This window comes from Talpa occidentalis, unplaced genomic scaffold, assembly GCF_014898055.3.
Source record: "Talpa occidentalis isolate TD23 unplaced genomic scaffold, MPIMG_talOcc4v2.1 talOcc4.5, whole genome shotgun sequence".
Lineage (NCBI taxonomy): Eukaryota > Metazoa > Chordata > Mammalia > Eulipotyphla > Talpidae > Talpa > Talpa occidentalis.
Window position 1 is genome coordinate 95,334,867 of NW_023604861.1, and position 23,886 is coordinate 95,358,752.

A 23,886-nucleotide genomic window follows, 5' to 3' on the forward strand; every position below is an offset into this window, starting at 1 on the left:
ACGGTGTAATTCTTTCTGGCTCCAAAGCATGGACTCAGCCTGTTGTTACACTGCTTTTTTTTTTTTTAATTTAAGTTTTATTTTTATATTCCCCATACAATTACAACCCTCTTATTTTGACCCCAAGCCCTCCTTTTCCCACCCCCCACCCCCCATAGAGTGTCTCTGGTTCATAGTTGTTTGTTGATTTTGATTTTTTCTTTCTTATAGTTATTCCTTTTCCTTGTCCCTTATTTAGGTTTTCTAGATTCCTGCTATGAGTGAGACCATCCGGTATTTTTCTTTTTCTTTCTGGCTTATTTCACTGAGCATGATCCCTTCCAGCACCATCCATGTTGCTGCAAATTGCATGTGTTTATCTTTTTTGAATGCTGAGTAATATTCCATGGTGTATATGTACCACATCTTCTTGATCCAGTGATCTATTTTTGGGCATTTGGGTTGTTTCCAAAGATTAGTTATTGTAAATAGTGCTGCTGTAAACATAGGGGTGCAGGTGCTCTTTGGAATTAATGTTTCTGTGAAATTTTTTTTTAAAGATTTATTTATTTATTTATACAAGAACCAGGGTATGGGCCAGATGCACAGGAGGGTGTGAGGATTCACCAGAGGCAGAGAGCGGAACAGAACAGGCAGACTGATGAAATACACTGCTGAGGGGAGCAGCGGGCGAGACAAGAGAGGTCTGCTTTGCCATGTGGGGTTCTCGCCGGCCGGCCGGGATCGAACCTGTGCTGCAGAGGCTGTGGACAGCTTCACAGTGCGGTGCTCAACCGCCTGGGCCACCAGGGGAGTCCCCTGTGCTGAAATTTTAACATGCTGATTTTGTTCATTCATCACCCATCCATTTACCCATCCATCTAATAACCATGTATTAAGTCCTTACCATGATACAGACTCTAGGTTCTGAAGGTAAGGAGTTTGCCCTCTAGTGGAAAAAAATGGTTGTAAGTATGTATATATAATCAGTGTGAAAAGCAGGTCTGGGATAAGTTTATTGAGTGAGGCCTAACCTCAGGTTTAGAGGATGAGAGGGAGTGAACCAGAGGAAGATTAAGGCTGGGGCCTTAATGGAGGGGTTGTGGAGAGGACATTCTAGACTGAGGCACCAGTTCTTGCAAAGGCATGAAGACATGACAGCACTTGGTGTGTTAGGAAGACTTTGTTGCTGACAATGTTTGGTGATTAGATGGTGAGGATGCTACTGAGAAAAGATGCTGCAGAAGAGGGCAAAGGTCAGTTCATGAAAACCCCTGCATGCCTTAAGAAATTTGGGACTTACCCTGAAAACCATGGGGGAACATTTGTAACATTTAGACAAGAATAACATGATCTGATCTGTTTTGTTGTTGTTGTTTTTAATGCTCTAATGGCTGTGCTTCCCTGAGCTTCAGTTATGAAGCTGTTGCAGTGATATAGTATTGGTAAATGCCTGAACTGAGGAAGTATCACTGGACATAAAGAAAAGCGCAGAATCGAAGGGATATAAAGGGGGTAGAATGTAAGGGTAGAGAGTTTGAAAGAGGGCTGTTCCTAAAACTCTGGCTTGGAATTTGCTCATTCATTCATTGCAAATGGTTCCTGCTTATTGGTTGTTTAAATCTATCCTCTGCCCCTGCAGAGAACATTTTCAATGATCTGGTGTTGCTTACATTATTTAACTAGAATAGTATTGTAAATCAGCCTTCCTTTGTTTTGTATAAAATATCCAGAGTGAAAATTGCTTACAAAATCTTTTTAATTCCAATTTTAAATTTTTTCCCAACTGCTCACCAGTCAATTCCTTTGTGACTGGAGCCAGTTTGAGCTGTTTTTTCTGACACTCAGAAGTGAAATATTTCCTAATTTGAAGACCTCCCTAGGAGAAGCTTCCTGCCCTTCGAAAAATCAAGGCCAGTAAGAATCAATGTGGAGTCTAGGCAAATAAAGGTTTGAGTGGGCCACTTAAATCTACTTGTTTTGGGCAGATGATATTTATTATATTCAGATTCACCAGATACTCCATTAGGCTGGGGATAAATGTGAGGCCAGGTCCCTGTGGGTAATAAGGCATGTTTGCCTTGGAGAGGGAAAGACTTTTCTTAAAGCAATTCTTCAACAAAAAGATGTGGCAAGCCCTCTGCCATAAACACAATTCAGTTCCAGCACCAGTCTTGGAGAGATACTGGGTGTTGGAAATTACCAGAGTGGGGCAACCTTTTGAGGAAAGCTGGGCCTGACTTTCTTCCAATCAAATCCGCAAACCTTTACTTCTCCCAGCTCTACTGTCTGTGCTTTCATATAATGAGTTTCACTAAAAGCCTTCCTCTGGGATCTCTGTTCTTCTCTGATCCTGAATTGCAGGCCTTAAAGTTGTGTAAACTGTTGGTCTCCACCCAGTAGGAGTTTGAAATTGTTATATTCAGTGTGTAGAGTTCTTGGGTTCTTCTGAGAATGATTTTGGCAGCGTTCCCATTTGGTGGCACACAGCAATCTTATTAAGGAAAAAGATGAAAAAAGGCATTTGCATTGACACAAAGAGGCAAAGGCTGCATTTTAAATGGGCAGGTTTATTAGGAAAAAGAGATGTACACATAGACACTTAAGGTATTCTTAGGGCAAGATCTGCATTTTGCCAGAGCAGGGCATTCTTTATGTAGTGCTCTTTGGCAGAATTATTTTGTGGAATTTATCACTTTGGGGTCCAGTTTTGTTGGTCATGTATAGTGAGAGATAATCCTTTCTGACCCCATCTCTGGTTTTTGACTTGTGAAAACTTCCATCCTAAATTTTCTATTCTTAGGCAACCATCAAAATCAATTTGGTAGGTCTCAACTAATATTTAAGTAGAAAATACCAGTACATTACACATAATAAGCACTGTTTTGTGAATATTTTTTCAGAGTTGCTATGCAGAATGTGGTCCATGTTGTAGGATTTGGGTAAAAGTTTCAATGGATTTGGCTGAGACTGTTATCAGAGGACTTGGAGTGGGAGACCAGAATTTAGAGGAAGGTAGAGAGAATGAGGGAGGGAAAAGAGATTGGAGAAAATTGAACAGCTTTTAATTACAGCATTTGTATTTGTTTTTATGGCCTTGGGGGAGAGAGCCAGTCTGGCTACTCCCATGCTCTTAAAATTCCTCAGACAAATGCTAGATACTAGGACTAGACAGGTCCAACTATGTAAGTGAATTCCTTATTAGATGAGAAAGAACAGAAAGAATTGTTCTTGTATTATTTGTATTTTCTACCCATTGTGAGGTGGAGGTTGGTGCTGTAGTGTTCATGTGCACCTGTACTGCTAGCTTACTGATTCTCAGTCTGGGCTGGTTTTGCCTCATAGGGGGCATTTGGCAATGTCTGGAGATACCATGGGGCCATCCCAACTGCAGAATGTGGGGGGCTTCTGGCATCTAGTGAATGAAGGCCAGAGATGCTGCTGTCCCATACAATAAATAGTTGTTTGGATCAAAATGTCCCTGATGCTGAATCTGAGAAGCTCTGTGCCAGTTCCCCCCAGCTGTAGAGATAAGGTATATAGGAGCTTTGATCTTCACCTTGTAGGGGAAATTTTGTGCTTCAGTGGAAAACTAGATTGTCTAAATTGAATAGGACACCTCTCCAGGTTATCTTATTCTATGAAAGTTGTTTTACAAATGTATGAATTATAATCAACAGCAATACAAAATAATCCTGTCTATTGACAAATCTGCTCTAGCAGAGGTTGACTTCCCTATCCCACTGCCAAACAAATTCTGTCTTACCTTTATAAGCACCTTCATTTTATACTCCACACAAATGTGTTTTATATCTCCTTCAAACTGGTTGCACCATCTCACCAGTTTCTCTATTAATGAATTAAATGAATCACAAACATGTTCATTTTAATCTGTGAGAGGGCCTCCCTGGTGGCGCAGGTGGTCAAGCGCCGCACTGTGAAGCTGTCTGCAGCTTCTCCAGTGCAGGTTTGATCCCGGCCGGCCGGCAAGATTCCCACATGGCACGGCAGACCTCTCCTGTCTCACCCACTACTCCCCTCAGCAGTGTATTTCGTCAGTCTGCCTGTTCTGTTCCCCGCTCTGTCTCTGGTGAATCCTCTCACCTTCCTGCACATCTAGCCTATACCCGGTTCTTGCATAAAAATAAATAAATCTTTAATCTGTGAGAGTCGTATTCCCACCCCCCCCCCTTTTTTTTTTTGAGAATTCTTTAGTAGCAGCATCATCTACTTTGGAGGTATTGAGGAAATGGAATCATTTCTATTGGAAGATGCCCTAGACTATGAAGGCAAGAATATGCGGTTTGCATGAATGTCAAATGACAGCCGTTTATCTCGATGGCTCATTGCTGTATTCCTCATGCCTGGAGCAGCACCTAGAAGTAGTAAGTGCCCCGCAAGTGTTGAATGAATAAATGAAGCAAGTGGGTGGAAATCTTTAGCTTAGGCTAAATAGATTGAGAAGAAAAAAGGAGACAGAAGACATGTGTTCTCTATAGGAGTGAAGAAAGGAATATTTTAGGAGAGGAAAACATTTGTCACTGGAATAGGGAACAGGCCCAAAGCCCCCCATTCCAATCTCAGCTTCCTCCACAATAAAGGCAGATTAGCAAGGAGCTCACAAGCTGCTGTCCACTGCTCCAGCTGCTGGGAGTGTGAGGGATGGACTGTGAGGGGTTCTGGTTCCCAAGCTGGGAAAGGGTTTTTGAGATGCTTGGGTCAGGATTGAAGAGGACTTCATAGACAATGTTGAGGGCAGGCAAGAAGTCAGCATCTTAGCACAAGAACAAGATAGACAGCTCCAGGGAGACTTCTCTAGGCATGACTCCCCAAGGTGCTAGGTTAGGAGTCTATAGAGGTTTTAAGAATGGGGTTTGAGAACAAAGGATTAAACTTTATTAGCTGTGAAAGCAAGGAGAGAGGCTAAAATCCATTTATTGTTGCTAATTGTGGGCACCAATCAGCTGCAGCTTGGTGGTCAAGCAGGGCTTGTGACCATCTCCAAGATGAACAACTCATAGAGACTGGGTGCCCAAAGCTCCAATTTGAACAGGTCTGGTGTCAAGGTCTGATTTCTCTGGGTCTGTAACTCCCATGTTTTCCATACCAGCCAGCTTAATAATCAGTGAAAAGATAGCTCAGGAATAGAAAAAATTAAGAAAAAAATGGTCTAAGGAAATTTATGGCAGTAGGTGTCTGGACTTAATCATCTAGATTTTTTAACTTCTTGCTTACCAACCTGTAGGAACAGCAAAATTTCTGTCCTTGAGTCTTGTCCTTTCCTTCTCCTAGGACACTTCCTGTCTCATACTTACTTGATAGGAAGAAATTTGTATTAAATTCTGTAGGGTGCTAGCAAATTTGGAGCCCCTTAACATTGTGGCTGTATTATCTGATACATATTGCATGAGTCAATCTGGGTAGTTGAGTATCATTTGAAGGAATAATTGGTAATGTCTCTTGTTAATGAACAGTGTAATTTGGAGATAAATTTAGTTATTTCAAAGACTTCTGGGTTGAAAATTAAAGACATTCATAAAATATGTAAGGTATAGCACTACCTATCTTTTTGGTCCTAGGTAAAATATATAGGGGGTGATACAAGGTAACCTTACATATTGGGATAATAGGAAATATGTAAAAAGTAGAAACTTAAGAAACCCACCACCTATATTCCAGCCCTGAAAAGTGGGAGCTTTGAGTTTCTGAAAAACCTGTCTCATTTTACACAATTCCCAAGTATACAGTTTGTAATTTTTTTTTTAGTTAGGATATCCAGTGTTGATTTTTCTTTCTTAGTGAAAACCTGGAGATATGACTAGTGTCTTCTCACTTCCCAAAGTTCCTTCTTTTGTTCCAAAAGGTCTTGCTCGATATTGTGACATCCCATGAGGCCTAGTTTCCCTAATTCTCAACCCTGTACTAGCCCCCAGGCATTCCCACTCTTCCTGAAGAGAATTCCATGGTCACATTCTGGAATGTCAAGAGTCCCACAGTGGCCAGCTTGGTGGTGAGCTGAGCTCTGCTGCAGGATCAGTGGCATGACCTCTTCAGAGCTCCTTTGCCAACTGCTGCTGTTCAGTTGCTCCAAGCCTGATGCATGGGTGGCTGGCCATGCTGATAGGAAGTATCAAAGCTTGGACTTGACTTTTTAGATGCAATACCAAAGGCATGTGTAATCCATGAAAGAAATAATCAATAAGCTGGATCTCATTAAAATTAAATTTTCCTGTGCTGTTAAAGAGAATCAGAAGACAAGCCACAGACTAGGAAAACATATTATCAAAGAGAGCGGATGTGGAGTTGAGGCATGAAATCTGTTACCTAATCTATTTTAGGTATTAGTTGTGTACCAAAAGTCCCTCCTCTCCAAAACATTACTTTCTAGAGAGGGGAAATGATCAAAGAAAGATCGAACAATGGGTAGAGAGGATGGTTGGAGGGCCAATTTAGAGGAGTTGAAAGACCATTCAGTCAGCTAAGTGGATAAGATAGCAGGGTGGGGGAGTGGAGGGGAGGGCTGAGCTTGCAGAAATGTACAGATGGAACAGCCGAACATTGAAGGGGTTGGGAAGTCCCAGCGTAGTTGTCGAGGCTGGAGACAATTAGCTACTTTTACTCCACTGACCTTTGAGTAGTTAGTGCTGAGGAAAGAATGGGGGAAAGATTGCCCCAAGAAAATGCACACAAGGTCACATATTTGCCCCCAGGCAGTCACAGCAATGGTCTGGTCCTAGACATTTTGTCCTGCATCTTAGCCAGAATTTTGTGATTTCCAAATTCTGCATAAAACCTAGGACTCAAAAGTCATCTCAAATGACTTTTCCTCCTGCAGATTAAGATGGGTATCAAAGGCCTGATAGTTTTAGGGGTCACAGCAAAGAGAATGCAGGCGAGACCCATACCAGTCTCTCGCAGAGAGTAGGGAGGCATGGAGTTGGAGATGAGTTCATGGGCAGACATGAGAGATTCCACAAACAAGGGCGATAAGCACAAAGATCACATGCTTTTTAAGGACCTTCAAACAGTTGATATAGCTGTGGTCGGCATTAGTTTCCTAGGCCGATAAACGGGGCCAATTAGAATCTTCCGCTCCGTACTGTTCTCTATATATCATGATACCTTATGGTTAGAGGGGGAAAAAAATAGAAAGTTAAGCTCAACAAAAAGTCCTTGTTAGCCAACGACGACTGCGGTATCTTCCGGTCACAACTGGGGGCCAGGATCGATCCGGACGAAGCATCAATCGTCCAAATGCAGGGAAACGTTTAAAGCTGGGAGATGGTAAAACTTATAGTCTTGTGTCTTAAACTCCAAAGGGCGCCACAGCCCCCAGCGCATTTCCCTGGTAAGAGTCTGGAGATGTCACTTGCAAGAAGGCCGCCATGTCTCCAGAAGAGCGACTACCTTGTGGTCTTGTCCACTGTCACGTTCTTACTGCAGGGGAAACCAACAAGGGTCTAACACACCTTTCTCCGAGGCAAGGGCAGACCAAAAAAAAAAAAAAATCCTGGGATCCACCCAAGCGCGGCGGAAGCACTGCTCCTTAGCGTGCGGAGCCGCCACTACTTGGGCGGTACTGCCGACGCAAGAAAGCCAGTCGCCGACAATTTGCGAATACAGTCGCGGAGCGTTGTGGGTTTGGTAGTTCAGCTTAGGGTGCGGCTTCAAACTACCTAAGTCGAAGAACTACATTTCCCAGCAAGGCCCGCGCTTCACTGGGCGCGGGTCGTGTGCGTGAAGATGAGACTTCCGGAAGAGACGGGGGCGGGACTGTGGCGGAGGTTGGAGCGAGGCGTCGGGATGCAGCGCCCCGGGCCCTTCAGCACCCTCTACGGGCGGGTCCTGGCCCCGCTGCCCGGGCGGGCCGGGGGCGCGGCCTCTGGCGGAGGCGGGAACCGTTGGGGCGTCCCGGGTTCCCACGTGCAGCCTCCTGGGTGTTCACAGTCCGGTACCTACGGCAGCACTAGTAGTACAAGCACTAGCAGCGGGGACGCGAACAGTGTCTACCCGGGTCCTTCTACGATGTCCAAGGCGGAGGAGGCCAAGAAGCTGGCGGGCCGCGCGGCAGTGGAGAACCACGTTAAAGTGAGCAGCTCCGGGCGTGGGGTGTGCATGTGCTTTGCATGATGGGCTCTGGTTGCGCGCCCAGGGCACTGCCAGGGAGCGCCTGATTCTTCAAAGGGCAGGGGCTGCGTGAGAGCAGAGAGGGTACGCACATAGCGCGGTTTTAAACCTCCTTCCCTGCTCCTTAAAAGTCTTTCGATGTGGGATCAGTTTGGGGCCGAGTCCCCTAAAAGTAGAGCTTTTTAAAGGCTTCTTATCTATCTGGGTAACAGTATGCAAAGTCGAATCTGGTGGTATCTGACGGTTAGAGTTAAGGCTGGAAGGTACTTGCTGTGTGAATTCCTTGTCAACAAATGGAAAATGGGTGAGTTTGGGGGCTGCTGAGAGGTCTTTACTTCCTTTACTGCCCTGGGAAGCCTCTGGAGAATTGGCTTGAAAATTGCTTTGAAATTTCATTCCAAGGAGTTTCTTAGCTTGGCGCGCATCCTCTTTAGAGTACCCGCCAGAGGGAAGAACTAACAGTCAAAAAAGACTGGAGCTTTACACCTCCTGCCGTTGACAGGGTCGGGTGGACGCTGAAAGTGTGGAGGATGCTGTACTTTACGGTTGGGGTTACAGCGATGTTTAGCTTTTAATCGCTGATATCTGAGATCGTCATCAGCTTGTTTGTTAAACATCTGGTGTGGTGCTGTTACCGGAGTCTTTTTCACTTGACTGGATTTTGCTGTAGCCAATTATCTTAATTACAGTACTCCGGGAGCCAAATGGAGTATCTCTGCCCTTAGGTGGAATTTTCTTGGCTTTATTGGCTTTTTTCTTTCTTAGGAAGTTTCTCCTGTAGTTCTTCACATTTGGCAATTCCTTAGTGTGCCAAATTATTCTACATAGATGACTTTTGATCCTCAAATTGCCTGGTTAAGTGGGTGGGGCAAGCGCTGTAACCTGTGGCTCAGCGTATTGTGTAGAAGATATAGATAGCTATGGACCCTCCAGAACCCAAACGGAGTGACTTCTGTTCCAGTGCCCTTCCACCAGTTCCACATCCACCCTGTTCTGGTGTGACGTGTTCCAAGGTTGGTTAGTGGTAGAATTCATGGAGATAATATAAGATGTGTATTCTAGCTCTACATTTTGGAATCAGTGCCTTAGCTGCAAAAGTGGGATAATAAGATGCAATTTATAAATGTTTGGAAATAAAGTGAATAGTTAATGGGCAGATTAATGAACTCTATAAAGCCGCATATTCTAATTTCCACATTAACCTATTTACATTAATATTTTGTGGCACATGTTTCCCTGACCTTTGTATTATAATTATGGATTCGTTAAATAAAAATCTGCAACTCCCTGCCCCAGGATAGAGTCCGAGATACAGGATTACAGGCACATTATTCTATGAAGTTTCCAGACAATGCTGGAGAGATCTCTGTTGGTTTTGGGGGGCACCTCACTCCAATCTCAGTTGCACCCTTTCTCCTACCAAACTTCTTTCCTAAGACACAGCACTACTTGGACTTTGTGTTTTCTGCTTTTTAACATTAATGTACTCATTTCATTTGTTTACCCAAGTATTTATTGAGTGCCCAGTCTGTATCAGGCAGTGGGTGTGGCCAGATACATAGCTACAGATAGTAGGAGGTGAGTCAGACCTTGGATACATTTTGAACAGGAAACTAACTCAAATCCATGCATTTATTGAGCATAGTCATCATGTGCCTAATGATGCTCTCACTAGGGAGTACCTTTTGCCTCATATAAGGCCGTGTTTTCTTTTAGTACTTTGTGTCTTGAAATTGTTTACTCACTTGTGTAAGTTTATACAGGTAGGTTTTGTGCCAGGTCCTGTTGATTCCACCTTTGGAATGTTCTCAGAGCTGACTCTTCCCTTTGACTGACCATGTTTTCTGATACAGGCTCTCTTCACAGCCAGGGGATTGCAGCTGCCCTCTCCCAAGTGATGTGTGTCATTTTCTGAATGCTCTTGTCACTGTGGCCCTCAGGTGACCTCATCCTAACTTCCTCATAACACATCTACAGCAGCTATTGAGAAGTAGGTACTGAACCTGGAATGCACAGATAAGAGGCATGGCTACTCATCCTTAAGCCCACAGTCTTGTTTCCTCCTATGCTCCTTCTCCTCCCTTATATCAGAACATTGGAAAAGTCAGACTACTAGTATATAGTGTGTTTTAATATTACGACCTTCCACCTCGAATGTGCTTTCTTTTCCTCTGTCTTTGCCTGATACATCATGTATATCCTTCAGGGTTTGATTCAAAGGTCCTTTCTTCCTTTCAGTTTTTTCTTAACTTCCTAAAGAAAATTTCTCCCCTTAAATTTTGTACCACTTTATACTCCTTGGGTGCTTTATGCTGGTGTCTTGTGTTCTAGTCATCTTTGTCTCTCCCATCCCCCTAAAGGGTAAGCTCCTGCAAGATAGTTAACCTTCTCTTCATTCAATGTTAGTCAGAGTTGTACCAGTCTGATAAATGTTGGTTGAATTGTGTGGAATGTGGGCACAGATATGGAGATCGTGGGGTTATTGGTGATGCTTTGCTTAGAATCTTGGGGGTGTAGGGTTTCTAGTTCCCTGGCCCATTGGTGTTCTGCTTCCATATGGAAAATACTTCCATGCTGGGTGGTTGGGAGAGAACTTGGAGAGTTCTCAATTGAATCCTTTGGGTAGGTACCCTGGGCTCAGATCTGCCTATTTCTGGTAGTCTAGCCACTCAGGATGAGTGCTATGCAGGGCCATGCTCTCTTGAAAGTTAATAGTCCCCCTTGTTCTTGGACTTGGCATGAAGAAGTTGGTGAGCATTCTTTCCAGTTGGTCAGAGGATTTTCAGTTATCCCACTAGATAAGATGAGTGAAATTCTGATACTGCACATATGACATGTGGTTTAGTATTGCTTATTAGAAGGTTCTGCTTCTCCAGCACAGCCAAGTTAGCTGCCTTTGTTGGACACCTCTGTTTGGCTTTGACTAGGACACTGATTCCTGGGCCAGTCACTTGATTCCAGCGTGTAGCGGGGCCATGTGGTTGAAGAGCGCTGGACCTGGCAGAACCCCTGCGATTCCTGGCCTCCTCCAGAAGCTGAGGGAGGAGTCTTACACAGTTTGTCTGACTCACCTAAGTTCATCCGTGTGTCACCAGCCTGCTGGGTGACATGAGTGTCTGGCTAAGTATGGTAATGAGGACTCAGGCACTTAAATTACAATGTAGCTAGAACTCTCAGGTCAGGTGTTAGGGTTAGGTTGAGCCTATCCAGGCATTAATAAGTCAAGGGATTTTCTAGTTATGTGAGATTTTTAGGTGTTCAAATATAAAGCTGTTGTGAATGTTTCTGTGTTGTAATCTACTTGTTCTGAAGACCTTGCTGTTCAGATTTGCCCAGATAGCTAAAGGACTCTTGCATCCACTGCTTTTGATCTCAGGTGGACTCCTGACCTAATAGAGCTCAGCTCTGAGTGCCATTGGTGTATTTGGTAACTTTGGAACAAGCAACTGTTAAAGTGATTTCCCTTAGGTGGTGGGTAAAGCCCTCTGTAGGTTGGAGCAGCTCAGCTTGGGGGGGCATTAGCTTTTGGTTTGTTCCTTTTTGTACTCCGCCCACCTGTTGGCCATTCTTTCCAGTCTTTTCTAGTTGTGATGAGAAAATGTATTACTGAGCAAATGAATACAGTTGGAGATGTAGTCTCACTTTGGGACGGACCTGATCCGTTATGGGGCCCAAGGGACATTTTGGGTATTCCTGTGGCCGTCTAGGGATTTTGGCTTTAACCCTCAATTTGTCCCAAGGGGCCTTTAGGACTTTTCTTCCTCCTACCAAAGAAAGTTTCATTATGGGTTTCCCTTGCCAGATGAGTTGTTAATCACTTGCTGGAGCTCTTAAGACATTTGAAATGAAATGTTTTAATAGATTGAACTTCCTCAAGTTGCTTCTTCAAAGTGAGGTTGTATAGTGGGGTTGTTTCTATTGTCCAAAGATGGTCTTTAAAAAGCTAATCTTCTGATAATTATGCAGCTATAAAATAAACATATCAAATATTTTATTTAACTCAGCAAATAAAGGAGGGAACTGAAAAAGATGTTACAACTTGTTATAGGAAAAACAAAAAGACAATAAATCTATACCCAGTGAAGAAATGTCAAAATAAATATATGCCATCTGTAGGGTAATAATTTGCATTTTTATGGACAAGAATTGTTTACATTTTTAACAGTTTTCTACAAGTTTCTCTACAGAATTGTGAAATGGCCTAGTCAAGGCAGGCAGGATCAGATAATGACTTGCGATTATAGCCGTTCATTGAAAGGACTTTCAGATAATCGCTTGCTCATTTCTAAGTCTTAAATTTTTCCTTGCAGCGTTGAATGAATTGCTAAAGTGAGTATAATGGAATCTCAAGGTCACAGGGCTTGATTGTGAGATTTCACTTATATTAAAATTTAAATCTTCTTGAGAGGTACTTAATGGTAGCTGTTGCTTTGGTTTTTAGCTCTTTTGCCTGAGATTGGCAGGTGATTGCTCCCAGGGAGTTGCTTGGGTACTGAGCTCCAGATAGTTCCTCTCTGTGCATACCCTGACCTTCTTTTACTGTTTGTGGTTTAACTGACCTGGGCTGGACTCCTACCCTGCCCTTGGTCTGCTCATCGTTACCCTCCCCCTTTCTTAAGGTAGCAGATACTGTGTGACTCCTGTTTCTTGGTCTTTGTACCCAGGAAATACTTTACATTTATTACAAATCCTTTTGCAGATGAAGACTGTTTCTCATGTTCCTCTTCCCATATTTTCTGAGGCAGGCCAGTGTATAAACTGAGCAGTAACTGGACAGATACTGATACAGTGTGCTATTTCAAGGTTATTTCACACTCTTCTCTCTTCTACTCACATTGGGAGAGCTCTTGACCATGGGCCTGATGTGTTCCTGAGGCTCCCTGTGATGCCACCCACTTGTGGTTGGTCCCCTGCTTTCTGGATGTTAAGCTTATGTTAAGCCAGAGACTTCTGCTTTCTGTTCTTCAGGTATGCCAGGCTCTGGTGCTTTTACTGGGCCCTTCCTTTTCTTTCCTGTTGCAGAAAAGGAACTGAGGCTCCAGATGAGGAACTGAGCACCCCCCCCCCCTCACCCTCGCCCCCTGGGATTGGCCAGGAATCTTTGAGTGCTCATGTGCAGGCCATGTTTGTGAAACTGACTATATATTGTAAGTAAGCCAGGCCTTTTGTCTGACAGGCTATAGGAATTTTAGTTGAAAACAATAGGCCCAAGGTGGAGTTGCTTGTGTTAAGCCCCACATCACAACACTGAGACTTAATTATACCTACCAGTTCTCCAGAAATGCTATCCTAAACCAGTCAGTCACGACTCATCTAACTGGTACTAGTGAGATAATCTGCCTGATAGACCCCTGCCATGCCCCTTGGAATAACAACTGCTTTTTTTTGCCTAGAGTATGACCTTCTTGTTCCTACTCCCTTCTAGTTAGACAATTCATTTTGTACAGCTTCTTTCTCTCTGCTAGATTGATTGATGCCTGATTTGACCTGATTTATGCTCAGATAAACAGCATTTTTAATATGCCTCACTTTATCTTTTTGCAAGAAGAACTGGTGATGGCAGTGTCAGAGGTAAAAGGAGAGTGTCTCTGCTAATAAACTGCCACTGGGCACTAGGATAAAATACAGTTTTAAACTCCATGTTGGTGAACTGCTGTTCATAGTACAGATGACCCTTGAACAACTCCAGTTAGGGTTGGTGCCCCACCTGCATTCCTGCCGCATAGTCAACCATCCAAATTTAACTGCAAATAGGCTAATATTAACCGGAAGCCTTACTGATAAAAAACAGCCAACACATATTTTGTATGTTATATATAGTCTTTTTATGATAAAGCTAGAAAAGAAAGTTATTTAAGAAATTATAAGAGAAAATACATTTCCAGTACTGTACTGTGTTTATCCACGCTGTAAGTTTTAGTTGTCTGTTTATAAGAAAAATCTATATAAGTGGACTGTCATAGTTCAGGCCTGTGTTACTCAAGGATCCATTATAATTTTTTTTTTTTTAAAAAGCCTGATACTTTTGGTTTTTTTTAAAAGATTTATTTATTTATTTATATATACGAGTACTGGGCACAGTCAGAAGCGCGGGAGGGTGAGAGAACTCACCAGAGCCAGAGCAGGGAGCAGAACAGGCAGACCTATGAAGCACACTGCTGAGGGGAGCAGCGGGCACGGCAGGAGAGGTCTGTGCACCATGTGGGACCCTCACTGGCTGGCCAGGGATGGAACTGGTGCTGCAGAGGCTGCGGGCAGCTTCGTAGCCCAGCGTTCAACTGCTGCGCCACTGGGGAGGCCCACTCAAGGATCCATCATAATTTTATAATTCTAGGAAGTTGGCTGAAGGAGTAAGAGATGGTGTTAAGTTTTGCTTTTTACTCCCCTTTTCTTTGGCAGAATAACCAAGTACTGGGAATTGGAAGTGGTTCTACAATTGTCCATGCTGTGCAGCGAATAGGTATGTTCTTGGGCTCTCCACTGGGTATTTTGTGTGGAGGGGAGGAAGTAGGGTACTGGTTTGTTTCCTGCCTAGGTGACTCCACCAGTATGGAGTTGGGGAGACAGACTTCCTGCCTGAGGCCAGTTGAGTAATTCTTCTCTAAGAGAGGGATTCTTGGACCTCTTCAGACATTTCTGAGGGCTACCCCAGGTTTGTTTTCTCTGCTGAACTGATGGGGAAGAGCTCAATTTTAATTGTCATCTGTGGCTCTGTGGGTGGCCCTATGGACCCTGGGCAACCCCTCTAAATGTGGCTTCCTCAGGCAATCTGAGGCAAACAAATCAAGCTCAGCACAGACTTTCGCTCCCCAAGGCCCCTTAGTGGTTGTGAGGTTCCCAGATTGATGACTGCTTTCTGTAGGTGCTGACTTCATTCAGATTGTGGAGTCTGAGTGCTTAGCAAAGTCTCAGGAATTGTCAGCTCAAGTGGCTGCTCAACAGGTTTTACTGCCTTGTGTTTGTAAGAACAAAGCTCAGAGGAGGGACTTGCTCTAATGCTGATCTCTTCTAGATGCCAAGGGGCAGTGCTCAGGAGACAAAGTCCAGGAATACTTGGCCTTTAAGGAGTGGTTGTGGTGGTGGTGTGAACTTCTGGAGCTGCCTCATTGGCCTAACAAGGGCTTCAGTATTGCACACCTTTCTACTTTAGCCCTGAGTGTGCGCAGGATTTCAGGACAAAGGAATAACTATAGATTTCATATTAGTGGCATCCAAGCTTCTCAAATTGCACATCTAGTGATTAAAAATAAATGAAATTTTAATGACAATTTTTTAACGACCTGTTTTTTTTTTTTTTTTAAATTAAGTTTCCCTGAAAGGTACAACTCCAAAATGAGTAAATAAAACCCCCTTTAACTGTCCTGTTAGGCCTACACATGATTATATTTTTTACTAAAAGTAAAAGTCAAGTTCTAGCTTTTCCCTATAAAAGCCAATCTGGGAGGTAGTTAAGACTGTGGTGCTAGACTGCCTGGGATTCTATCCCAGCTCTGCCACCTGTTAGCTGTGTAATAGTCCAGTAACCGTACATCTCTGTGCCTCAGTTTCCTCATCTGTAGAATGCGTATAATAATTGTAACTTGTCTTTGGGTTGCTAGGTTTAAAATGGTTTCTGTGTACAAAGTTCTTTGAATATTGCCAGGCACATACGAACAGCAAACAATGACATTGCTTTCTGTGGTTAGAACCTAAACCTCCTTAGGCATTCAAGTGTTCCTCTCTTGTGTGATATGTGACATATGTTCAGCAACTTTTCTACCAAGGGTAGGGACACAGAAGGAAAGGCAGCTGTCAGTGAGGGGTAGACCTTTCCTTTTCTGTGGGATTTGAGTAAATGTACACAAGACATGAAAAATAGAGTGAGGAGAATGAAAAAATGCCAACATAACTTTTGTCTCCACAGCTGAAAGAGTCAAACAAGAGAATCTGAACCTCGTCTGTATTCCCACTTCCTTTCAGGTATGTCCTGTTTTCCTTTTTTTTCATCTTGACAGTTGCTGCTGAATCTTCTGGGTCCCTGAGGACATGGAGGTGTGGCTTTGAGTTGTGTATCAGGTTCTACTTGAGAGGTGACAGCAGGAGAGTTTATTTACCAATAATTGATTGCTCCTCAGAAGTGTGGTTTTAGACTCATTCATTTATTCACCCAGTGACTATTTCCTTGTGTCTTGCGTTAGGCATGATAAAGTATGTAAGATGGCTCTGTGTCTCTTCTTGAGGAATATTATCTGCATTTATAGATTAAAAAACTGAGGTTAAAGGGCATTAAGTGATGTGTTACTAATGCAAATGCAGCATTTTGAGTTCATGTCAGATGTTCTTTTACCATAAAATGAAAGCAGTGGAGTGAATTAAATAAGGAAAGAAACGAATTAAATAAGGAAAGAAACGGAAGGGTAGATTTTGAAAAGGGGAAGAAGAGAGGAGCTCAGATAGACCCACCCCTTTGTCCCTTATCTGATCGTTGTGGGCAGGGGTATGTGCATAATTTCTCATTAAATCTGTCAGGGTGTTACTGTGAACTAGAGTAAAGGATGAATTTGTGGAGACTGGTGCTTAGTTTTGGACAGCGAGGTCTTAGAAATCTTTCCCAGTCCTGTAGACTCAGCACTGGCACCTGCAGTGAATGCTGGTGAAGGAAGGCAGTGGTTAAGGGGGCCTTGAGGTTCCTTGAAAACCAAGTGTGTGCCCCAGCTTGCGGGAGTAGGGAGTGGTGGAGGGAGTCCAGGTAAACAGGATAGGGAGTTAGAGTGGTGCATACAGTCAGAGCTGCCTTGAAATTAAGTTTCTTGGGGACATGAACAAGATAGGTAGACACCCAGGGGCCTGAAGATAATACTGAAATTCCTGCTTCTTGCTAGGAAATCGGAGGTTTTACATTGCCTTTTTTTGCCTTTGAAATCCTGCTGTGGAGGAGATGCTTTTGAAGTTGATTGTGATAGGTTTTCTTGGTCTTTTGAAAAGCTTACTGTCTAATTTTACCAAGTGACTTGATCATTTAGTATTTTTATTTCTTATTTAATGAATTGATTTTGGTGTATATTTTTAATTAGTTATGTATACACATGAATTGAAGGATCAAATAATTCTTATTTTTAAATAAAGCTAACCACATACTCCCTTTATCCCTGACCCTTTACAACAAACATTTTTTAGATAGGCTTGCTTTTAAAACTTTTAATTGGGGCCTCCCTGGTGGCATAGGGGTTAAATATCAGCGGTATCACTGCTGTGGCTTGAGTTGCATCCCCAGCCAGGGAGCTAACCCACATATGGCACAGCAGACCTCCTGTCTCAGCTGCTGCTCCCCTCAGCAGTGTATTTCAGTAGGTCCACCTGTTCTGCTCTCCACTCTGTCTCTGGTGCATCCTCTCACCCCCTGCATGTCTGGCCTACCCCAGTTCTTCTTTGCATAAATAAATAAATTGTTAAAAAAGCCCAACTCTTTTAATTGATTGGACATTTGCTCCAATGTCCTTGCTTTCCTTGCTATATAAAGTTTTTTCTTTTTTTTCAACTTTAGGTAATAATTCTACACTGAATAGATGGCAAGAAGATGAACATTTGGTTATCTTTTACAGCCTTGCTGTCATAGTTCACACACATACTTCTCTCTCAGTCTTCTATTACAGTTACATTTTGGTGAGGCCTTACTTAGTATTTACAGAATTGTGACATTCAAAGTAGCTGAACTATGTAGTGCCTTGTGATGACTACACTTTACCTGTCCACTTATCTTTCCAAAAGTTAAGTAAATCTTGCCTTTGTTTTTTCATTTGCTTGGTGGTCTGTGAAGTACTTACTAATCCAGCCCCAGGCTCACCCAGAGGGGAAAATCTTCTTTATAGTATGGTGGGGATTCTGCTCCATCAGTTTCTTCTTTTTGGCCAAGTTTCTCTGAGTCTTTAGGATTGGTCCATAGTGTCTGCTCTGGGCTGTTGTCTCTAGTCTCCCTTCACATGCAAGTCATTTTCTTCTCTTTTTTCCTGTTTTGAATCACCCTGTTTGATCCTGTTCTCCTCATTCCTCTCCTATGCCCATTTTTGTTGTGTTTCCTTTTTAGTTTTGAAGCACATCCTTCAGGTACATGGGATACAAATTTTTGTTGACACTTTAGATGTCTGAAATGTCTTTAGTCTCTCGAAGTCAGTTATTTGACTCAGAGAATTCTGTGTTGTTCTTGGTGCTTGTGGTCTGGTTTATCCTTTTGTCTTTTAGGTTTTGTCTTTTTCTAACCAGTCTATTGAGCTTGCTTTGCTCTCATATTTTCATTTTCATATTCTTTTTGCTCTCATAATTTCAAATAACTTTTTTCCTCCCCCAATTTTTTGTTCTTGCTTTATAGATTTACTTTTTTCTCACCTCCCTGAGATATTACTGATAATTTTAATATATTTTTTAATTGAGGTAACATTGGTTTACAGCATTTTATGTAATTCAGAGCCATAGGATCATACCGCCTGAAATGCATGTCACCATACTACACACCACCAAGGCACTCACAGTCCTCCACTATAGTCCATTGTGCGCCTTCTCTTTTTTTGTCCCTTCCCCCCTTTGTAGCCTTGATTCCATGATTTTCTAGTGTTATTAATTTGTTTTTCTCTGACCCTTTGTTTCTTTACATTTCACATATAAGTGACACCATCTGGTATTTGTCTTTTTCCTTCTGCCTTGCTTTGCTTAACATTGACCCCTTCAGATTCCATCCATGTTGTAAGAGTTCATCTTTTTTTATAGCTGAGTAGTATTCCATTGTACAGATACCACATTTTTTAAAATCCAAGAAATACCTTTGACTCTGGGCTTCATTGTATGACTTGCTTTATCAATAAAGTGTGACCAAATGGTATGCCAGCAGAAACTGGAAAAGTGCTTTTGCATTGAGCTTGCCCCCTCCTGAGGCTGAAAGCATTCAGCTACCGTGTGAACAAGCCCAGGTTCATCTCCTGCGGGGTGAGAGGCTAAGTGGCTCCAAGTGTGTAAGTGAGGCTATCCTACACCAGCCAGCCCAGATCAGAGACTTCCCAGTTAGTGCGTGGACTCACAAGGTTCAATAAATAGCTCTCTTTTATAACTCTGAGTTTGGGAGTAACTGCTATGCAGCCAAAACTCCACTGATGGAGTACTCCTGTCTATAACTGTGCCTGGCAGCCCACTCGTGACACCTGCTATTTGACTTTCTCCAAAGAGTAAACATGCTGGTTTGGAAGTAGTGGAGAAGGTTATGTAGATGTAACAGGTTCTTAAGTAAATAGATTTTAGTCAGTCTTCTTTTTATTCCTGTCATGTCCACTTCCTAAAGTTCATAGTGCCACTGAGTCCAGAACTTTTTGGGAGGCTCTGTGCTTTTATTTTTGGTTACTTTTTAATTTTCTCCACTATTGGCTTTGTCTTTCTCCTTTTCATTTCTGCCATTTGCCATTGCCCATCACAGGTCCAACTTTAAAAGTTGTGCTATTTCTTCTCTTTTCCATTTCTGCCTTTAAGAAAATTTTTTTTATTGTAGCTTTAGAGAGGTTTTTGGGAAGAGCTGAGCTAAATACAAGTGTTCAGGTTGTGTTAATTGTATTAATTGTATTAATTGTATTAAGTGTTCAGATTGTATTAATTAGAAGTTTGATCCTGTGTGTTTAACATAGTATCCTCTGAACCTACTTTTGTTTAATGGTGGTTGTTAATAATTGTGTATGCAGAACTGGAAATTGCTGGCCAATTCTGGTTCATTAGGTGAAGAGTCACAGGGCTTTTAAAAATTCACTTGTTCAGAGTTACTGGGTTTTTTTCCCCCTCATGCCCAAACTTATTTTGCATTAAATTTAATCAGATGCAGTCTCCTGAAATGATTGAAAGAAAAATAAAAATATTCCATGCCCTCCTTTTAGCATAGGTAAACCTATAGGGTTTTAGAGGAATTTTGTAGATTTTCCCTTTAAAATTAAGAACTTTTAGAAGAAGAAAAAGAAAGCAGTTAAAAGTCAGTTCTGGTGGAAGCCCTAATTAACAGTAGTGTTTATTGTTTACCCTGACTCTGTCTACCTGGTTAGGACATAGAGAGGAAAATACAGTTTCAAGGTTTTGTTGTGAAATTTTTGGAAGATGGCACCCTTAGCTTGCCACATCCACTGTCCTTAATTTATTCAAAAGAGTCACTGGGGCACCAGCTGTTGGACTGAATGAAAGGCATTGTTTCCTGCTCTTTTTTTTTTTCAAGAAGCAGAAGGTAGTTTTCCTGTTCCCTGTACTTTAAACTTTAAAGAGCTGGAAGGGGCAGACTTTGGGGTGTTTACTCCCTACCCTCAGGAAACCCCTTAGCTTGTGAGCTTGGACTTGTCAAGAAGATTCTGCTCTCAATCTGGGACTGTGTTGGTGCTTCTGAACCAGTGACAGGCAGTTTTCCAGGGTTGGACTGTTGTGTTAAATTCAGTATAGTCATTTTCTAGGGTTCATATAACAAGAAACCACAAACTGAGTGACTTAGAAAACAGAAACTTACTGTCTCTCAGTTTTGTAAACTGACAGTCCCAGATCAAGGTGTCGATTCTGTTGGAGACTGTGAAGGAAGCCAGACTAGCCTCGTGTTTTTCTGGCTTTGGCTTGGCTTATAGGTTCATTGCCCTTATCTCTGCCTTGTTCATGTGGTGTTCTCCTTGGTTGCATCTGCCTCTGTGTCCAGATTTCCCCATCTGAGAATACCAGTCATGTTGGACTAGGGCTCACCCTCTGACTTCATTTTAACTTGATTATCACCTTAAAGGTCCTATCACTAATTATGGTCAGACTGTATTTGGAGGATTAGAACTCCAGCGTATCTTTTCTTAGGGCAACACAGTTCAACCTATAACACACAGGAAGGGTGCAGCCCATGCCATTTGTGACTATGACTGTTCTCTACGTGCAGGGCTGTCTGCAAGGGACTGGTGGGGAGTCCAGTCAGAGATGGGGAGAGAGAGAATTGGAGAGCCTGTTGATGGAAGGAATCTTAAAGGATTCTACCCCTGTGGGATCATGAGGCCATTGTATAAGGTCTTCCATATTGTGAATGGGGATGAGACTGTTTAAAGGTGGTACATGCAGGTCTTGTGCTTGTGTTATTGCTTACTGTTTGGGAAGAGGAGAGTCCCTGGGCTTGCAGAAATTGTGGTGGGGCTGAGAGATCACAGCATGCCCCTCCTACCACACAACGTAGATAACATCTACCTTCTGGCCTCCTTTCATGTGCCAGACTCTAGACAGACACTGGGCAGAGGACTGGCAGCAGTGGTGAGTAGGCAGAGTTGAGTTGGAGTTGAATATAGTGATCACTGAGGGTGTGTATCTTTTTATAGGGATACGAGGCTCCTTGGGCATAGGCGGTGTTGCTATCAGCACTGTCCAATTTGATGCCTGGCTGTTGGTAGGCACTCTCCTGGGTGAATTAATGCTACATGTATGTGCATCTTTTTTATACAAATGCATGGTAGAGAAGTAGAGATCATGTATGTTTTAGAGGAAGGAACCTACTCCTTGCTCAAGAGATTGGGGGGCTTCCTGGAAAGGATGACTGTTGAGTTGGGCATGAAAGACATTACTGGCAGGAGGCACAGGACATTTCAGGTAGAGGGGGAAATGCCAAGACCTCAAAGAACTCTAGAAAAATTATTATTAATGGCATTATTAGTGTCACATTATATGTGATGAGACAGAAAGGGAGGGGAAGAGAAGAAGGTAGAGAGAGGGGAGGCCCTGAGGGATGGAGTCATGCTTGCTGCTACTTCCCATTCTTCTCTTCCTCCGCCCCCACCTTGAGAAGTGCCTTCTGCATCCCTTCTGCAGCCTCATAGACCCACCCTGGGCCATAGTGGCCAGGGATCACCCAAAGGCATGCATGCCCTGAGGTGGGGATCACTGGGCCTCATCCTGGAGGCCGCATTTCAGACATTCCCACTTTTTTTTACTTCCTGGGCCTCATCTACTACTTTTGAAGAAATCTGGGAACTGAGATCAAATCCAGCAATACAATTTTTTTAAATTTAAAATTATCTTTATTAAGATAACAGTTTACAACACTGTACATGTATTAGGAGTCTAGATTTAGACCTCTTCAAATGTACGTTATCATACCACATGTAGCGCATATGCCCCAATAATCTATCATAGTCCATTAGGCCCCCTCCCCACTTTACTTCCCACCCTCACTCCCTCTTCTGGTAGCATGAATTCTGAAGTCCAATTAAACGGTTTGATTTGTTTTGGTTTTATATGTTCCTTTACTGATTTTCTTTATATTCCACATTTAAGTGAAATCATCTGATATTTATCTTTCTTCTTCTGACTTACAACAATATCATTTTATTTTATATAATTCTTACATCATTTTTCATTTTTGCACAATGTATGCATTTTCATTTTGGTTATATTCCCCATACAATTACACCCTCTTATTTTGACCCTAATCCTTCCTCTCCCCCCTCCCTCCTATTGTGTCTCTGGTTTATAGTTGCTTGTTGATTTTGATTTTTACTTTATTATAATTAGTCTTTTTCCTGGTCCCTTATTTAGGTTTTCTAGATTCCTGCTATGAGTGAGACCATCTCTTTCTGGCTTATTTGCTGAGCATGATCCCTTCCAGCTCCATCCATGTTGCTGCAGATGGCATGAGTTTATCTTTTTTGATTGCTGAGTAATATTCCATGGTGTATATGTACCACATCTTCTTGGTCCAGTCATCTGTTTTTGGGCATTTGGGTTGTTTCCAAAGCTTAGCTATTGTAAATAGTGCTGCTAGAAACACAGGAGTGCAGGTGCCCTTTTGAATTAATGTTTCTGGGTTAATACCTAGGAGTGGAATTGACTTACAGCAATACCATTTTTTATGTTTTTTCCTTTCATTATATATTTTTCTTTAATAAGAACACAGTCATTTTTTTTAGCTTGCTTTTTTCAGTCAGTTTATTTTAGCTTTTTATTATGGAAAACTTCAAAAAGAATAAAGAACAATATAATAAAATCCATATATCTAATTGAGTTTCAACAATTAACGGTTCATGACCACATTTATTTTATCTGTACCCCATTCTCCTCTACCTCAGTTATTTGAAAGAAATCCCAGGAATAATATAGTTTCTTTCTTTTTAAATTGAAGTAAGGTTGCATTGTATAAGTTTCAGTGTGCATCATTGACTGGGCATAGTGTAATTTCGTTGTTTGTATTGTAGTATATCTTTCTGAAAAATAGGGAGACATTTAAGCATCTCAACAACATTAAAATATTACTACAATCTTGGGTAACATTAAATAAAAAATCTAGGGTTCAAATTTCCACTATTGTTTTATCCTTTAAAAATATTTTCTATAGTTTGTTTGAATCAGGGTCCAAATAAGGCCCATATATAAGGCAAATTCCATAGTTTCAGTTTTATTCCTAGGGTCTAATGATCTTGCATCTGAAAATTGACACTGGTCTTTTTATCCGTCTCTGTCTTTTTTAGGATGAGAAAACTTACCAGAGATCACTTGACTAGTTTATTAAAGATTAGAACTTAGACCTTCTGATAATCCCTGATTCTTCCTGCTTTTCACTTTAACCAGAAAATATTTTCAAGACATGCCTTTCTAGCTTTTGGGTCGCCTGTTCAGGGCCATGAGGTAGTGATGACATGGTGATCATTGCTCCCCGGCTACAGGGTCAGCTGTGAGACATGGCGATAAAATTATTGGTGCGGGCTTTCCTACAGGTATCCTTCACCTCCCCAGTCTGGTTCTCTTATTTGTAGAGTTCCTCATTAGCCATTCTGCAAG

At 42.2% G+C, this 23,886-nt stretch overlaps 1 protein-coding gene across 2 annotated transcripts in view; it reads left to right on the forward strand.

Annotated features, from left to right (window-relative positions):
* The first annotated feature begins 7,757 nt into the window (after nt 1–7,757).
* RPIA (ribose 5-phosphate isomerase A) overlaps nt 7,758–23,886 on the forward strand; it is a 29,244-nt gene continuing 13,115 nt past the window's right edge. Inside the window, exons 1-3 of one of the 2 annotated variants that reach the window (XM_037527792.2) lie at nt 7,758–8,067; nt 14,506–14,566; nt 16,010–16,065. In XM_037527792.2, the coding sequence (XP_037383689.1) occupies nt 7,783–8,067; nt 14,506–14,566; nt 16,010–16,065 (402 nt within the window). In that variant the 5' untranslated portion in view covers nt 7,758–7,782. The remainder of the gene's footprint in view (nt 8,068–14,505; nt 14,567–16,009; nt 16,066–23,886) is intronic. The other variant, XM_037527793.2, reaches the window with a different exon arrangement.